Source organism: Pleuronectes platessa, chromosome 12, assembly GCF_947347685.1.
Source record: "Pleuronectes platessa chromosome 12, fPlePla1.1, whole genome shotgun sequence".
In the NCBI taxonomy this organism is placed as follows: domain Eukaryota; kingdom Metazoa; phylum Chordata; class Actinopteri; order Pleuronectiformes; family Pleuronectidae; genus Pleuronectes; species Pleuronectes platessa.
Genome location: NC_070637.1, coordinates 9,468,729 through 9,483,007, shown reverse-complemented (window position 1 = coordinate 9,483,007; position 14,279 = coordinate 9,468,729). Strand labels below are relative to the sequence as shown.

Here is a 14,279-nt window from a genome sequence, read left to right as displayed (position 1 = left end):
CTGTGTCTGACATATCAGTGTTGAGATATTGTATTAATAATTTTGAGTTTATGTGATCGGTAAGATATTTAAAACAGGTGCTTTTTTACATTTATAAATACACATATTTAAAAGCTCTACAAATGGTGCAGTAATGATGATATCTGTCTCTCACATTGTGTTTCTGCTGTAAAAGCCTCTAGGTCCATTCATTTACTGCATCAGTGGGGTAGTGACGCTCCGTTGGATCACACTGTGTTCTTGCCTTGTCTCTGTGGACTCTGGCTAAGCATCCATCTCCTGGGACATGGAACATTATACTTAGTTGCAAACTTGGTGTGTGTTGTGTGAACTGGTACACAATCAGTTCCCTGTGTTTATTTAGATGTAAACTGATCGTGGTCTCATATTTGGTGTGAGTGCACATGCAAACTGTGTGTATATAGTTGCAGAGGAAAAGGTCAAGAGTTGAAACGGAGAGCTCAGATCTCAGTTCTGGGAAGTAGGATCCAAGCTGCTGTGGCTACAAATAATATATTTGTTTCCACGGGGGGCTTAATGCACTGTGGGAATATACCAAGAAGGACAGTTAGGTTTAATCTGAAATGATAATATGGACTTTCTATGGTACTCTCAAGCAGCTTGTAGATTAAGACACCTTATTATATGCGTGCATAAGACATCCGCCTTGTTTTCATGAGCTGTTCTATCCGAGCCCATTTGCCAGGTTCTGATAAAGTTTTCCTTCAAGTTAGCCATGAAGCACTTAACAGTATACTTTCTAATTGACTGTATTTTTTGTCACCTGCAAAGATTTATTTTAAGTGCAAGTCAAGGCTTTTTTGTCCCTTTTGTGGAATTTAACTTGCATCCGAGTTTACCATGAAACGATATCGCAGTATTGTTTCGGTTTGCTGGTTCATGAGCATTAGTGCAAGTGTAAGTGAGAGATGATTTCAAGTTTTGACACTCCTTTTGTTTTCTACAGGGATGTGGTCTCACACCATGACGGTGCAAGACTATCAAGACCTCATAGATCGAGGCTGGAGGAGGTGAGTGTCTCTCTCCTGGCTTCAACCACCAAATTTCTCATTCATATAGTTCAAACCATTGTTTATGTCATAGCTGTTCACGTCTTCTTTTTCAGAAGTGGGAAATATGTGTATAAGCCCATAATGAACAAGACGTGCTGTCCACAGTATACCATCAGGTAATGATGTTTTACCCATTAGAAATTCCTCCTGTCATTCATGCTTCACTTAACTTCAGATCCGTCAAGATCATATGAAGATGAGCCATCGTAGCTGTATAGAGTTGAATAACACATGCTATTCTAACCAAACATTTACTTTTTGCGCTCTCTGTCAAGATGTCATGCACTGAAATTTCAGCCTTCAAAATCCCACAAGAAAAGCCTGAAGAAGATGAACAAATTCATTTCCAATGGAGAATTACCAACAGGACAGGATGATGGTGAGGGTATTTTTATATATGTAAAATAAATCTTAAGATGTAGGTATTGCATGATGATTTTCTCTGTATTGGTATTCAGTAGTTCTTCAGCTGTCAACAGTTCACACTCTGATACTATTGATCAGCAGTTGACTTCGAGTGCATGTTTGAAACTACAGTTAGAGTTGGACACAGACTCATAACAGTGCTGGTACTGTCACTCTGTAGAACACATAAATAGTGTCAGCGATGTTGATTTTGTGCCTTGTAGCTGAGCCAATGGATTCTGTGTGTGAAGAAGCCCGTCCACAGGAACCAAGTAAAGCCTGTCACGCAGAAGTGAAGTGTGCTGACATTACAGACATTCAGAAGGAAATCTCAGAGTGTCCCACTGTCACTGAAGTTCAGAAGGACGCAGTGGATGCTGCACCTTCAGGCCAAGAAACCACAAAGAATGATCTAATGTCTGCTCCGGATGGAAGAACAGCTACATCTACTAAAGCAGGTGAGAAATTGTTCTTGCTTTACTGGAAAGAAGTTATTAAGGTTACTCATTATTAATTAACGTTAATTATCCTTTTTAAGTAGTATTTACCTCTTAATTCAGCATGTCCTTGTTTTTGCTTATTAAATCAACAACTTGCTTTTTGTTTTCATAACGAACATTAACTACGAATGTGGAACTACTATCATTAGTCGATCAGTCAATCAAGGGCTGTGCAATACAAACCGAATTTCAAAACCGAGGTCAATTCACCTCCAGTTGCAGATGCGTAGCATTTGTCGTTACTCCTACAACACACTAAGATGTTTCATACCCGATCCACTTCCATGTGGCAGGAGTAGTCCATCTTTTAGTTTCATCTTTTAGGAGTGTGGACTCTTCTCCTGTTCAGAATGACTCCATTGTGTGTCACGTTCACTCTCTTCCATGTTTGCGTTGCCCTTATAATAAGTGCACCCTTGCTGTGGGGAAGAATACAAAGCATTTTTTAAATATGATATGATATAGGGCAAAATGATGTGATATCAATGAAAAGGTTCTCATAACTGAGTAGCCACTATTTGACCTATCTGGATTCTACACATGACTTATGAATGATGGTTGGCTAAGCTTTAAATGGCAGGCTGATTAGTCACAATAAAATCTCCTTAGTTAGTGCCTTTTGATCATCTTTCATCCTGACTCCACAATGTCATCTACTCATTATGGCATCTCTGTGTGGATGCTGTGATTCATGCTGTCTTTCCTATGACCCAGTTATCAGGTGCTGTTTTTATTTAGAATATGACGGCTTTAAATGTTGTAACTGTAGCTTTAGTGAAAGTTCATCATATTCATTTGTAAAGGGGCCACTGTGATTTTCCTTTTAGAACTGAGGTACCATTGCTTGCCAGAGGGGGTCACTGTTTACTTTGTAATAGATGCCACTGTGTAGCAGCAGCTTGGTGAATGAAGCGGCTGTGTCTTCAGTGTTTTCAGTAGCATGCCCGGTTTGGGCTTATCTGTCATGTTCTCTCTCTTTACACTCTGTACAGGATATCCCCACGGCCAACTCACAGTAATGAATTAATAACAATCATAGTGAAGAGATAATAAACTCCCATTAGACAGGACGCTTCACTTCTAACAAATGTCGGTGTTTCTTGCCTCAACCACTTTTTTTCCGAATGAGAACAGGCCCCATGCTCATTAATCAAATGATAATTACGTGTGTTGAAACAGGAAGCTTGGTGCTGGTACCGGTTGGTCCAGATGCAGACATAAACATACAGAGAAAAACTTGAACAGTGACAGTGTCCTTCTACCTTTTACATCTGTGTCAGCACCACCCTCCTCTCCCTCCTTCTGGCGGAAAGTACAAGCCTGTTCAGGATGCTAGCAAAGAGGAAGCAAGGAGGATTTACTACGTTGAGCCAGTGGTTCTCCACTCCCTGCTTATTCACCTCCAACAGAAAAACACCTGGACATATCTCTCCTGTAGGTTTATGACCGGAGCTCTTTATGGCTTTGGGCAGGTTCCAGTTCTAGCTTGAGAAATCTTGGTTTCCCATCTGCTGTATAGCCTTCATAAAGTCATAGGTAAACAGATACAGAAGGGCATATGGAACATTATGTTACAGAAAGTTTCATGTGTAGGGGTTTGCTTTTGAGGAATCACATGTAGAGTATTTGTATTCCACTTTGAAACTGTGCCTTTTTCAATATAGAGAAGAGTGGTGCAGTAAAGAAGTTAAAGTTATTTTGTTATATTAGCAGTTTAACGAAATATACATTTTATTTCATTGCAAAGTGAAACAATTGATGAGGTTAGATTTGAGGCAAATCCATAATAGAACAGTGTTCATATCTGTGACTGTGCAGATTTTGGTATTGGTATTAACATCCATCCTGGTTGATCCGATCACAAGTGTTCAGTGCTAGTTACAGTTGTGAACGCACCCTAATCTGTCTTTAATTTGGTCTTCACGGACACAAATGTTTAATTTGCATATTGAGAGGGGAAGTGAGATCCGGTCACAAGTGACTTTCGGGACACATTTTAATGCCAGGATTTTAATACCAATTCCTAACTATGATTAATGGCCCAAACTTGTTGGTTTGTAGGAAGTGGTGTTGTGTGTTTGTACGTAGGCAGTTTTGTCCCAAAGTGGCAACCAGTACAGGTTCCCGTAAATTCATTTTATGGCGATACATGTTTACACACAATAAAGCAGCATGTCACAATTCTATCATTTTTACTGAATCTGGGTTGTATGTGCGCTAAGGGGAAGACGGGAGGGAGAGTGTCATAGCTTTTATGAAGTGCTAACTGCTGGAGCGGGAGCATCTGTCTTCCACAGGAACTGATCTGTTAAGGCTTTATCTTCACCTCCGCTGCGTGGGCTGTCCTCAGGATTACCTGCATCTGAGAGAGAGAAAGTGTGTGTGAGTGTGTAATTATAGGGAGAAGCCACGTGGACGTAGTGATGGTGGATAAGAGTTGATGTGTTTGTGGTTGAGTCAGTGTGATGAACACAGTCCAGACTCTGGTTGCTCTTGACCTCGCTGTGTTTATTCTGACAGGAAAACCATTTGACCATGCTATAACTCCCAGGGTTGTGTGTTTATATTCGAGAGATGCTTTCCTCCTGTCGTGCTTCCATTCATTTACTTTTCAAGACAACTGCAGCTGGCAGGGACATTGATGTGATGATACAAGAAACAGATACACATTAATGGGATACTCTGAATGCTAATGACTTAGAAACAAACCGTTCACAGGAATAACACAACTGTTAGTGATACAGAAACCCAGATCACAGAACTCTTGATAGAAGGCACCATTTCCACACAGCTCCTGATGTGGTCTATATTTATTATTCACAGGATAGAATTAGCCTTTACAGTAGAAGATAAATGACCTTGAGCTTGAGTCAGATGAAGCCGAACCCTCCCAGTGAACCCTGACCAGTGCCAGACTTTCTCGTTGCACTCGTCGGGACTGGGCGTCCCTCTCTTCCTCGTGACATTGACGGAGAGGGGGGAAAGTTAGTATGTGAGCTGATGGCGGCTGGCAATAGGACAAGCAGGAAATGGCTCTCGTTTCCTTATTGCTCCAAACAGGATGTGGGCGTGTAAACTGTTGACATGGGATGCCCGGAGAGCTGGAGGCCTTGGCAATAGCCCAGGAGGAGGTGGTGGTGGTGGTGGTGGAGGAGGAGGAGAAACAGCAGAAGGATAAGGAGGGGGGCTGAGAGAGGGAAACGGGGAGAGATTGTTAACTTCTAGTCTTGTTGAGAGAGTAATACGGGAGGAAGTGTATGAGTTGGACGTGTTAGTAGCAACCTCATCTGTTGTAAAAAGACCTACTCATTCATGTGTTCAGACCACTGATTTTCATTACATTTTTTTATAAAAAAAACATACCCATGGTTTGTTCTGCGTCTTCTGTTCCTTCATAAATACACACTAGCTATGTTTTATATCCTCCTAAGCAATGATGTAATTTAAGAGTATTAAGGTAGGGAAACAAGAAAATGACTTCCATAGTGCTCTCTGTTAAGACTGGCTTCTTAGGCAGGGGGTACACTAAAGAAAACATGGCAGCCCATTTACCCTCAGGGGCTGGGAGAAAAACAATCGGAAACATGGTCTAACGCTCACAAAATCTGTCTCATATTTGAGACTTAGCAATACCAGCAGCTTGAAGTTCCCACCTTTCTCCCTCCTGTGTTAGGTCTTGTTCAGAAGGCAGTGTGAAAGTAAAACCTTTATCTGCATCCAAAAAGGGGTAATTGAGTTATTTCTCACAGCTGCCTGTATTTTCTCCACATTCTTCATGTCTTTTGCATTAAAATAGATTAAGGATGCTGTTTTTTGTAGCACTCTCCATTTCTCCCTCCCTCTTCTCTTTTCTTCGAGGTGCAGTAATGGGAGCTGATCCCAGCCGGCCGCCGTGTCGTAAGGCCAAAGAGCTGAGGAAGGAGCGACGTCTTCAGAAAGAACAGATGAGACAAAACACTGATGGGGTCTCTTCCATTGTCTCTTCTACCCCACCCACTCCCACTCATGCAAGCCAAACTAAAACCCTCGAAGATTTCATCGATGAGTCATTGCCTGACAAGTCTTCTCATTGCCTTGAGGTGAGCAGAAATATTGAGTAGGTGCTTCTTTTCTCTTTTTTCTTGAAATAAACATCAGCCTATTGTGATTACTGCAGCCATCTTTAAGAAATAGTGTTGTTAGTTTGTGTGTCCATAATGTTTGGGTTCAGTAAACTCCAAAAGCTGCTCTCATAGAGCCCTCTTCCCTCACCCCAGTGACTTCACCATGTGTTTATGTGTGCAGAGAGGATAGCTGGCCACAGCAGAGTGGAAAAACCACCCCTTACCACTTTGAATTCAACCAAATGACAGGCACACCGCACACACTGGGTCGCGTTTCCCTGCTTATGACATTAAAACCACAGCTCCCAGCTCAGCCAGTATGAGAGGACATGGAAATGAACTTTTGGCAGGGAGCAGAACAATGTAGAAAGATCCCTGGCGCAGGCCTCAAGCTGAGGTTGGTAGAGTAACGTCATCCTTGGTCTTGACCAAGATTTGAGCCAGATGCAGCGATGAACCAGGCAGTGTCTGCCTCTCGTCTCTGTACCCCGAGACCTGACTGACGACACCTTCTCCCAGTCAGCTTTTTTTGATAGGATTAATTTGTTTTCCTGCAATTATTGTTCAATTTCCGTAAGTGGGCATGAACACAAGGTTATACCCCGCGAATAATGGTTAATTATATATTCTGTAAAAGTGAAATAATTGATAGGTGCCTCTATTTGACGCATTCAGCGGTTTATTAAAGAACATGTGGCTAAAAGACAATTTGGATGATAAGCAGTTTGATGAACCTATGTGATGGTGTGTGAGTCTTGGGTTTTTATACTGTTGACGAAGTTTAAAGATGTTTTTTAAAGCAGCACCAGAGGATAGATGTTTACACTCCAGTAATTAAATGCAGTCCAGCTCAGGTCCATCATAAACACATCTGTTACACATGTCATGCTACTTGACGGATGAGAATACACCGCAGGATACATATGACATATTTAAAAAATATAGAAATATACAAATATAGAGGAAAATGCGTGATTGAGCAGCTTTTTTTACTTTGATGCTGCTTAGCTCACTGTCAAACTGTTCATTTGAAATTTCTCTCGACGTGATTACTGTAAAACCTGTAATCTGTGACCTCAGAGAAGATCATTAGTTATGATTTCATTTAAATGCCTATGCAAAGAGATATGTTGCAGTGACAGGTAAGTTCAGATTTATGTACAGTACCATAATTGTGTGTCCTGGACCTAAATCCATATAATTTAACGATCCACCACCAGGGGTCAGTGTGAGAACGTCAATCAGAGCCCATCTGGTTCCTGTGGAAAGTGTGGAACCTCATTTCTCCTCAGGAGTGTTGTCCAGAGTCTCCACTCTCTTCTTATATTATTGTAGCATTTTCCCCCAAATTTTTTGTTGCTGACATGAAATAATTTGGCTGTTAGTATTCTACTCTGTTCTATTATTTATAATGGTGTAGTGAAAGGTCTTAAAGATTAGCTTTGAGAAAACATGGATATTTCATTTTTAATTAAAAACAAACAAAAGCCACTGCACTCTCATTCTCAAAGTATCAGGCTTCAGGTTTTAATTTCCAGACTGTTGAGAATTGTTAGGATTTCATATTGCATGCGGCCCACGTCTGCCCCAGTGTTTGTTCACTAAAATATTTCAGCCTGTCAATATATCTCTAGCTTTAGAACAGAATCAAAGAGACCGAACTTGAGCATTGTCCTTTTCTCGAAGAGGCCTAACGTTTCTGGTGGACTCAAGCATGTGGATGCCAAGTGGTCATATGAGAGAGAGCCACTTAGCTCCAACTCAAACAAACCTCAGGGTCAGATCTTCTATCCTGTCTGTCCAGGGGGATTCATATGGCAAAGCCTCCACGGCCAACAAAAGCTTCCAAACCAAGAGACTGTTAATTAAATGGGGCTTGAAGATGAGAAATTTGGATTCTTCTTTAAATTGTGTGTCATTAGCAACACGCCAGTTTTTCTTCTCTATCTCAGGCTGTTCATGATCCTTCCAATTGAGCTTGATGCATAGCACTGCAGTGAAAGCAATAAGAAATGCTCTGCGTAAAGTTGCAATTGGGACTGATGCATACCCCTAGGTGGTACCGGCCTCAGGTTCATTATGCATCCATCATGTGTAGTTATGCATTAATTTATTTGGGAACTTGCATATTTTCTCCAGGTTAGTAGAACTTGGATTCTGGTTTCAATGTTCATCATATAGACATGTGAAGGCATAACAGAATAGTTTTCACACTAGTTGCTTTTGGCTACGATCAGACTCAAGGATAAATCCTCATTCTCAAGGGACATGGTGAAGCACTGGAAGTGGACTCATACAAACTACAGTAAATAGGCTAATGTTTATTTCTGCATTTTGAGAAATACCACAAGTTCTTCTGTGCTATGACAACAAATGTTTTTTCTCTGTCTCAATGGAGATAGACATAACACACCCCACTGTGTATTTATGTCCCCAGCCTACATCTGACACTGGTGAGACTGAGCACTTCATTAAAAGTGAAATTATAGAACAAAATTTACAGACTAAATCCTCTTAACGGGATGTTTTAACATTTTGTTATTAAATGGTTAAACCCTTAATGTCACTCAGCTACAGGAGGGTGTGCTTATGTCCGTGTCACAGTTCTGTCTCTCTGTTCTGTCTTTTCAGTTTCTGATGTGTTCCTCTTCAGAGTTTTTTAATCACCACTTATGATGTTCTCACCAGTTTGTTTTCTTCATTTTCATGTTAACCCTTGTCTACACATATTCTTTTTGAAGGTGAGGCTAGTGCGCTCCAATCCCCCTAGCCCGCAGTTCAAAGCCTCTTTCGACGCCTCCTACCAGGTGTACAAACTCTACCAGATGGCCATTCACAAGGACCCTCCTGACAAACCCTCCGAGAGCCAGGTCAGAGGGTGGGGGGCGTGTAGGTCAACCTTCTGTAGGGGGCACACAGGGAGGGAGGGAGGGAGGGAGAGGGCTGATTACAGGCCTACAGGGGCATCAGAAGGATTTCTAATTGTCAAGCTTTGAGTAAATAAAAATATTCAACTGGTTCAGTAATTTCTACATTGTTGGTACTGGATGGAATTTGATTTATGTTAACACATATGACTCAGGTAGTAGTGGTAGTGGTTGTAAAAGGGGCTCTGTTTCTAATTAATTCTCCTTCAATAATTGACGTGTAATCATTATTAACTTTGTGCATTAATTATCTAATGGCTATTCTCATTGTTTTGAATCATAATGAACAAAAGTTAGGACTGTTCCATAGATATTAATATATGAAGTTGTAAATAACTGGTGCTTAAACTTTCTGACATCAGGTCTCATGGGGAAAAACCAAAATGTCTGTACGAATTACAAAAAAGAGCATTAACATGTTAGTATTAAAGAGAGTGTATGAGTATAAGAGCGTGAGTCAAAGAGGAGGAAATGGAGGGGAAAATGTTTCCATACGCCATGGTTGGGAGCAGTGTTTCTCCAGGTGTTGGAGTTGGCCCTCAGTCGGCCAGTCGGGTCGTTAGTCTTGACGTGTTGGGGGGGCCAGTTTTGTCAGCTGAACCCACCCGACCTTCACACATTTACCGCGTGTCATCATATAGTTCCCCGTGTCTCAACTGGAATCTCGTTTCAATTCAGGCTTAGGTAGTAGTGATGAGAATTAAATTTCCCTTGTGCGTGCAGTCTCACTTTGTTTACCTTCTCGAGAGGAGTCTGTAGTGTTGGAAGAGTCTGTGTGTGTCTAGCTGAGATGATCCATTCACACGCGGCTCTGGATTCCTGCTGCTTACACGCACCGTTTAGAATCGCGAGCTCCCAATCCTCTCCGTGCGATCTGGGGTAAAAGCTGGGCAGTGCACTAGCCTCATCCTCAAGTTGCCCAATCACTTTGCTGTTTTAAAAACACACTTTCAGTCTCCTAGATCCCATTGTTTTCTAGCATTCGTGTATGATTTCTACAACAATCGGATAAATCCCTCAATCAGGTCTCAAACTCAAAACAGACTTAATGTGTTACCAACTTGCCTCAGGGACTAGGAGACTGATGTGAACCCTGAATTACCAAAGCGCTTGTATAACACTGTTGTATAAACCCTCTATTGTTGACTCCTACACTGTCCGTTCCTTGAAAGCATCTCCTTTCTTATATTGAATACATTTCCTAATTTACTCACCATCCTCGCATTCATTGTTAACTAAATTAAAACCTCCCTCCACTCTATTGCTCCTTTCCCTCCACACCCTGTGCTTGAAGGTGAGGCTAGTGCCGGTCAGCTTTGAGGACCCTCATTTCAAAGCATCCTATGAGCAGTCGGTGGCACTGTACGCCTGCTACCAGATGGCCATTCACGGTGATGACCCCAGCGAATGTAGTGAGAGCCAGGTACTGCATGGTTATTATTCCGCACTTACTTTAGGGCTCTGTTGCACATGTTGTTCCAGCTTCACACTCGTGAGAAGAGATTTGCTGCTTTTTTTTATCTCCATTAAAGGAAATTCTTGTATTTTTCGACCTGGGTCCCATGTTTAAATGTGGTTTGATGGTTCTTAACTTTTAGCTCATCTTCAACATAACTTGAGACACATCTACAGTGACTACAATGTATTCGCTAACAATTTCAGCCTTTTATTGGTGTAAAAATACATGCATTGGACATTTCGTGGACTTACTGCGTTGCCCCATATCATTACATCGTAGCCAGTGCCGCCATGGCGCAGCTGGCGGTGGAGACGATCTACTGTACCCATTCCAAAAGTTTTTATGTGTACCATTCATTTACACAACCACGTTCCCGTAATAGGGCCTAGGTTGAAAAACACTGAAATTCCCCTTTTAACAGTCACGCCTAGTAGAGTTCAATCGTCCAGCGAAATAATTACAATCATCAAAATATTTTTCTGTAAAGTTAATGATTATGCTTGTGTATGAGTAATGTGAAAGCTGTAAACCCTGTAAAATACAGAGTTTACTAGTTTACGTAGTGCACAAGACATATTGTCCAGTAATGAATGGGGAAAAAAGGAAAAGAGTAACCCTGCAAAATAGAGTTATCGTTTTTTTTAATGAATTTATAATAAGCAGTAAATTATACAATATATACGTGCATCTCTATAGGAAAAAATAAAGTCTAGTCACAGCACCAGACTTAAGGGTGCAGAATTACTGGACATCCTCACTAACCTGAGAGGGCCTTTTGTCCCTCAGGGCTGGAAAAACAACCTCCTCCTCCACCCTCCTGCCAGCAGGCCTCCGTAAATTACTGAATTCTCCAGCTTGTAAAAAGTAAGGTAATTAATAAATAATAAAAGCTGTCAGATTGGGCAGACTGGCAGATTCTTTCCTAGTGCCATAACACTAGCCCTATTAATAGGGAACGTGTGTTTGTGTGTGTTTGTGTGCACAGCTTCAGCTTTATAGCTGTGCCGGGATCGGATGGGTTCAAGAAGTAGAGGAATAACATCTGAAAAAAAAAGTAAAGGTGTGGAGCTGTGCAAACAACTTTGCTGTCTGTTGGGTTGCCAGAAAGTTTTTTTTATAGATGGACTTTCCAGGTCTGATACTGACTCCATAGTGTAGTGTAAAAGTACAGTGATTTGAGGTTGGGTTCATTACTCTTAACAGGTGAGGACACGCTACCTTAGGGAGAGGTGTAGACAGATGAGTGAAATCTGAATTGCATTTATTTTGACTTGGTTTAATTAAATGACAATGTACAATTCATAAATTCAGCGGTTGTCTGTGCTCCATGGAGATTTCTCAGAGCTGAGCACAGCCTTTTGTGATATATCACATTAATACAAGGAGACAAGGAGAGACCATTTTGTCCTCCAATGCTTGTCTTGTCCCACTGCACTTAATTTCGACAAAATTCTAAAATTATATCACTATATTATCACTATATTATCGACATTTTAGGCCTTATTAAGACTTTAGTGTGTTGTTTGCTAGATAGTGTAGTTTATAGAGAGTATAGGCTCTCTATACCCTAGGCACTGTAGACTAGGCTACTTCGCCTTATCTGCAATAATGGGAAAGTGCATTCTGGGGCTATGATCTTCCTTCATATCTGGCAAGGTCTTATTTTTCATAATGGTTTTAAAAAGTATTTAATTTAACTTGTTGAAACCTGCAGAAACCCCATGAGTTATATTCACATTAGTTGGCCTCAGTACAGTGACAACCCCTCCTGCGCCCACGGTACTAAAACACTGCTGATTTTATTTGCTTGCCCGTCAAACCCCTGGTTAACTCCCCTGTTCTGTTCCCAGAAGCTCGGAGCTTCCCATTGTCCTGTGGCAATTATACAGAAATGAGAAACACATTGTTGATGTGGTGATGCCACATTCTGGTGCAATGCCATTCTGGGCCTGAGTTGCTACCTAGGAAGTTGGGTCATGTTGTATTTGTAGAGGTATTTATTAATCTATTAGGTTAAGTGTTACCTCGGGACACAGTGTTGAATACCATCAGGCTGGCTCCAAGCCAGGCGATCGGAGTGATTATATGTTTGTGCAAGTTATATTAACCTGCCAAAGTAGTGCTATCATTAGACAGTATGATATCCTGGAGCAGAGTGGCTTTATTTGTTTAAGGGTCGTATGCATTTCCTGTCATCCAATGACTGGATGGGAGCCAGATATTATTCCATCCACATCCAAACCTGGTTTCCTGACAAAGCTGAAGCACATACTTGTAGTTATTTAGATATATGTGCAGATACACAGGCACGCACATGCACACACACACTCTAACTCACACTTACTGTTCTTAACTGTTGTGCTGAGCCGTGACTCTGAGTTCCTGCACATGTGGCATTCATTTTCAGGAAAACAAATCCTGTTAAATCTGTATGTACTCTACTTGATGGCCAGAGCTTTAACCAAGACACATGAAAAACAGTTAATGGAAAAAAAGTTATCAGTAGAATTGGAATCAATGAAGGAGGAATAATAACCATCTGTTCAGATAACCTTAAAACGATTTGCAATAATGAAAATTGAATATCACAACATCACCACTACTTGCAGCCATTTTCCGTAAGTGCCTTTACAGACACTAAAGAATCTTGTCAGAACTTTAGCAATTTTTTTTTTTATTTATAGTTTTTTAATTTGAGTGAGCTCGAGCACCATTGCGCTCAAATAAGCTCAGCAATATGAGGAAGTACCAAGAGCACAGTGACGAGAGTCTAAGTGGCAATTAGACTTAAGCAGATGTGCATGCTTATATGTACTGTATTTGTGTGAATGAAGACACGACAGCGCGTGCGTGTGTGTGTGTGTGAGAGACGGCTGCTTGCCCTCCTGATCATATACAGATGTGTTTACTATAAGAAAGGGAGAGTTAGAGAGGAAGTGATGAGCTCCATGTGTTGCTGATGAGAATGTTCCAGAAGGTGCTCTGGACATGGCTCTGTTAACGGCCGTTATGTGTTGTTGTATTCGAGGAAGAGACGAAGCTGAGATCGTATTTACTTAATTGTACCCTAACTGTATTTGTGCCTGAGCGACTGCACCCATACATCAGACTGTCAGTCTGAGTGTTTGTGTGTGTCTGTGTGTGTGTGTCAGCCAGGCAGCACCACGGTGGGTTGTTTGTCCGTGACCAGGTTGGGGTCAGTGATGCCAGGCTCCAGGCGAGCGGCCTCACCCAGCCAAGCAGGGTTAACAAGGCTGCTGTGCGCTAGTTTCTCCTGGTATGATTACCCAGAAGCCCCATGATGAGTGCCAGGTAAAGGGGGAAGAGAAGTGAGCTCCCCTTAGCTCGCATCAAATTTGCCACACTTGTAGTCTACTTGTCTGATTAAATAACTCAGCATTTTGCCACCAAGTCAACAGGACACTCAGTTCTACACACAGCAGCCAGTGCCGGAGCATGACTCCTATAAATGATGTCATCTAATAAGTGCAGCTGTTGTTCTGTGGGTAAACCATTTAGTTTTCTTTCTTTTTTTTAATGAGATTTAAACAAAAGTTTAATTTGTGCCCTTCAGCTATTTTGCACACTGGGAGGCTTTGCTGTTGGTAATTTGTTGACTGGTAAATGTAGTAGTCACTGTAGAACTGGAGTGGAAAGTTAGACTTTACTGGCAGAGCTACACAGGTGGAGAACTTTTTCCTGTTTTTGTTCCTGCACCAGCAAAGATAATTGTCGACTAAACACACGTAATTTCCATATTGGTCAGTGAAAGCTTGAACATTTTGTAAAATCCATTTCTCTTTAGCAGGTGA

The 14,279-nt window shown here is 41.4% G+C and overlaps 1 protein-coding gene across 5 annotated transcripts in view; it reads left to right on the top strand.

The window, feature by feature from the left end:
* The window catches only part of LOC128453440 (arginyl-tRNA--protein transferase 1), a 54,865-nt gene that overhangs the window by 2,869 nt on the left and 37,717 nt on the right, over positions 1 to 14,279 (top strand). The window contains exons 2-7 of one of the 5 annotated variants that reach the window (XM_053436342.1): positions 968 to 1,031; positions 1,127 to 1,189; positions 1,349 to 1,452; positions 1,730 to 1,936; positions 5,837 to 6,057; positions 8,823 to 8,951. In XM_053436342.1, the coding sequence (XP_053292317.1) occupies positions 968 to 1,031; positions 1,127 to 1,189; positions 1,349 to 1,452; positions 1,730 to 1,936; positions 5,837 to 6,057; positions 8,823 to 8,951 (788 nt within the window). Of the gene's footprint in view, positions 1 to 967; positions 1,032 to 1,126; positions 1,190 to 1,348; positions 1,453 to 1,702; positions 1,937 to 5,836; positions 6,058 to 8,822; positions 8,952 to 10,302; positions 10,432 to 14,279 lie in introns of all 5 variants that reach the window. The other 4 variants (XM_053436341.1, XM_053436340.1, XM_053436339.1 and 1 more) reach the window with 4 other exon arrangements.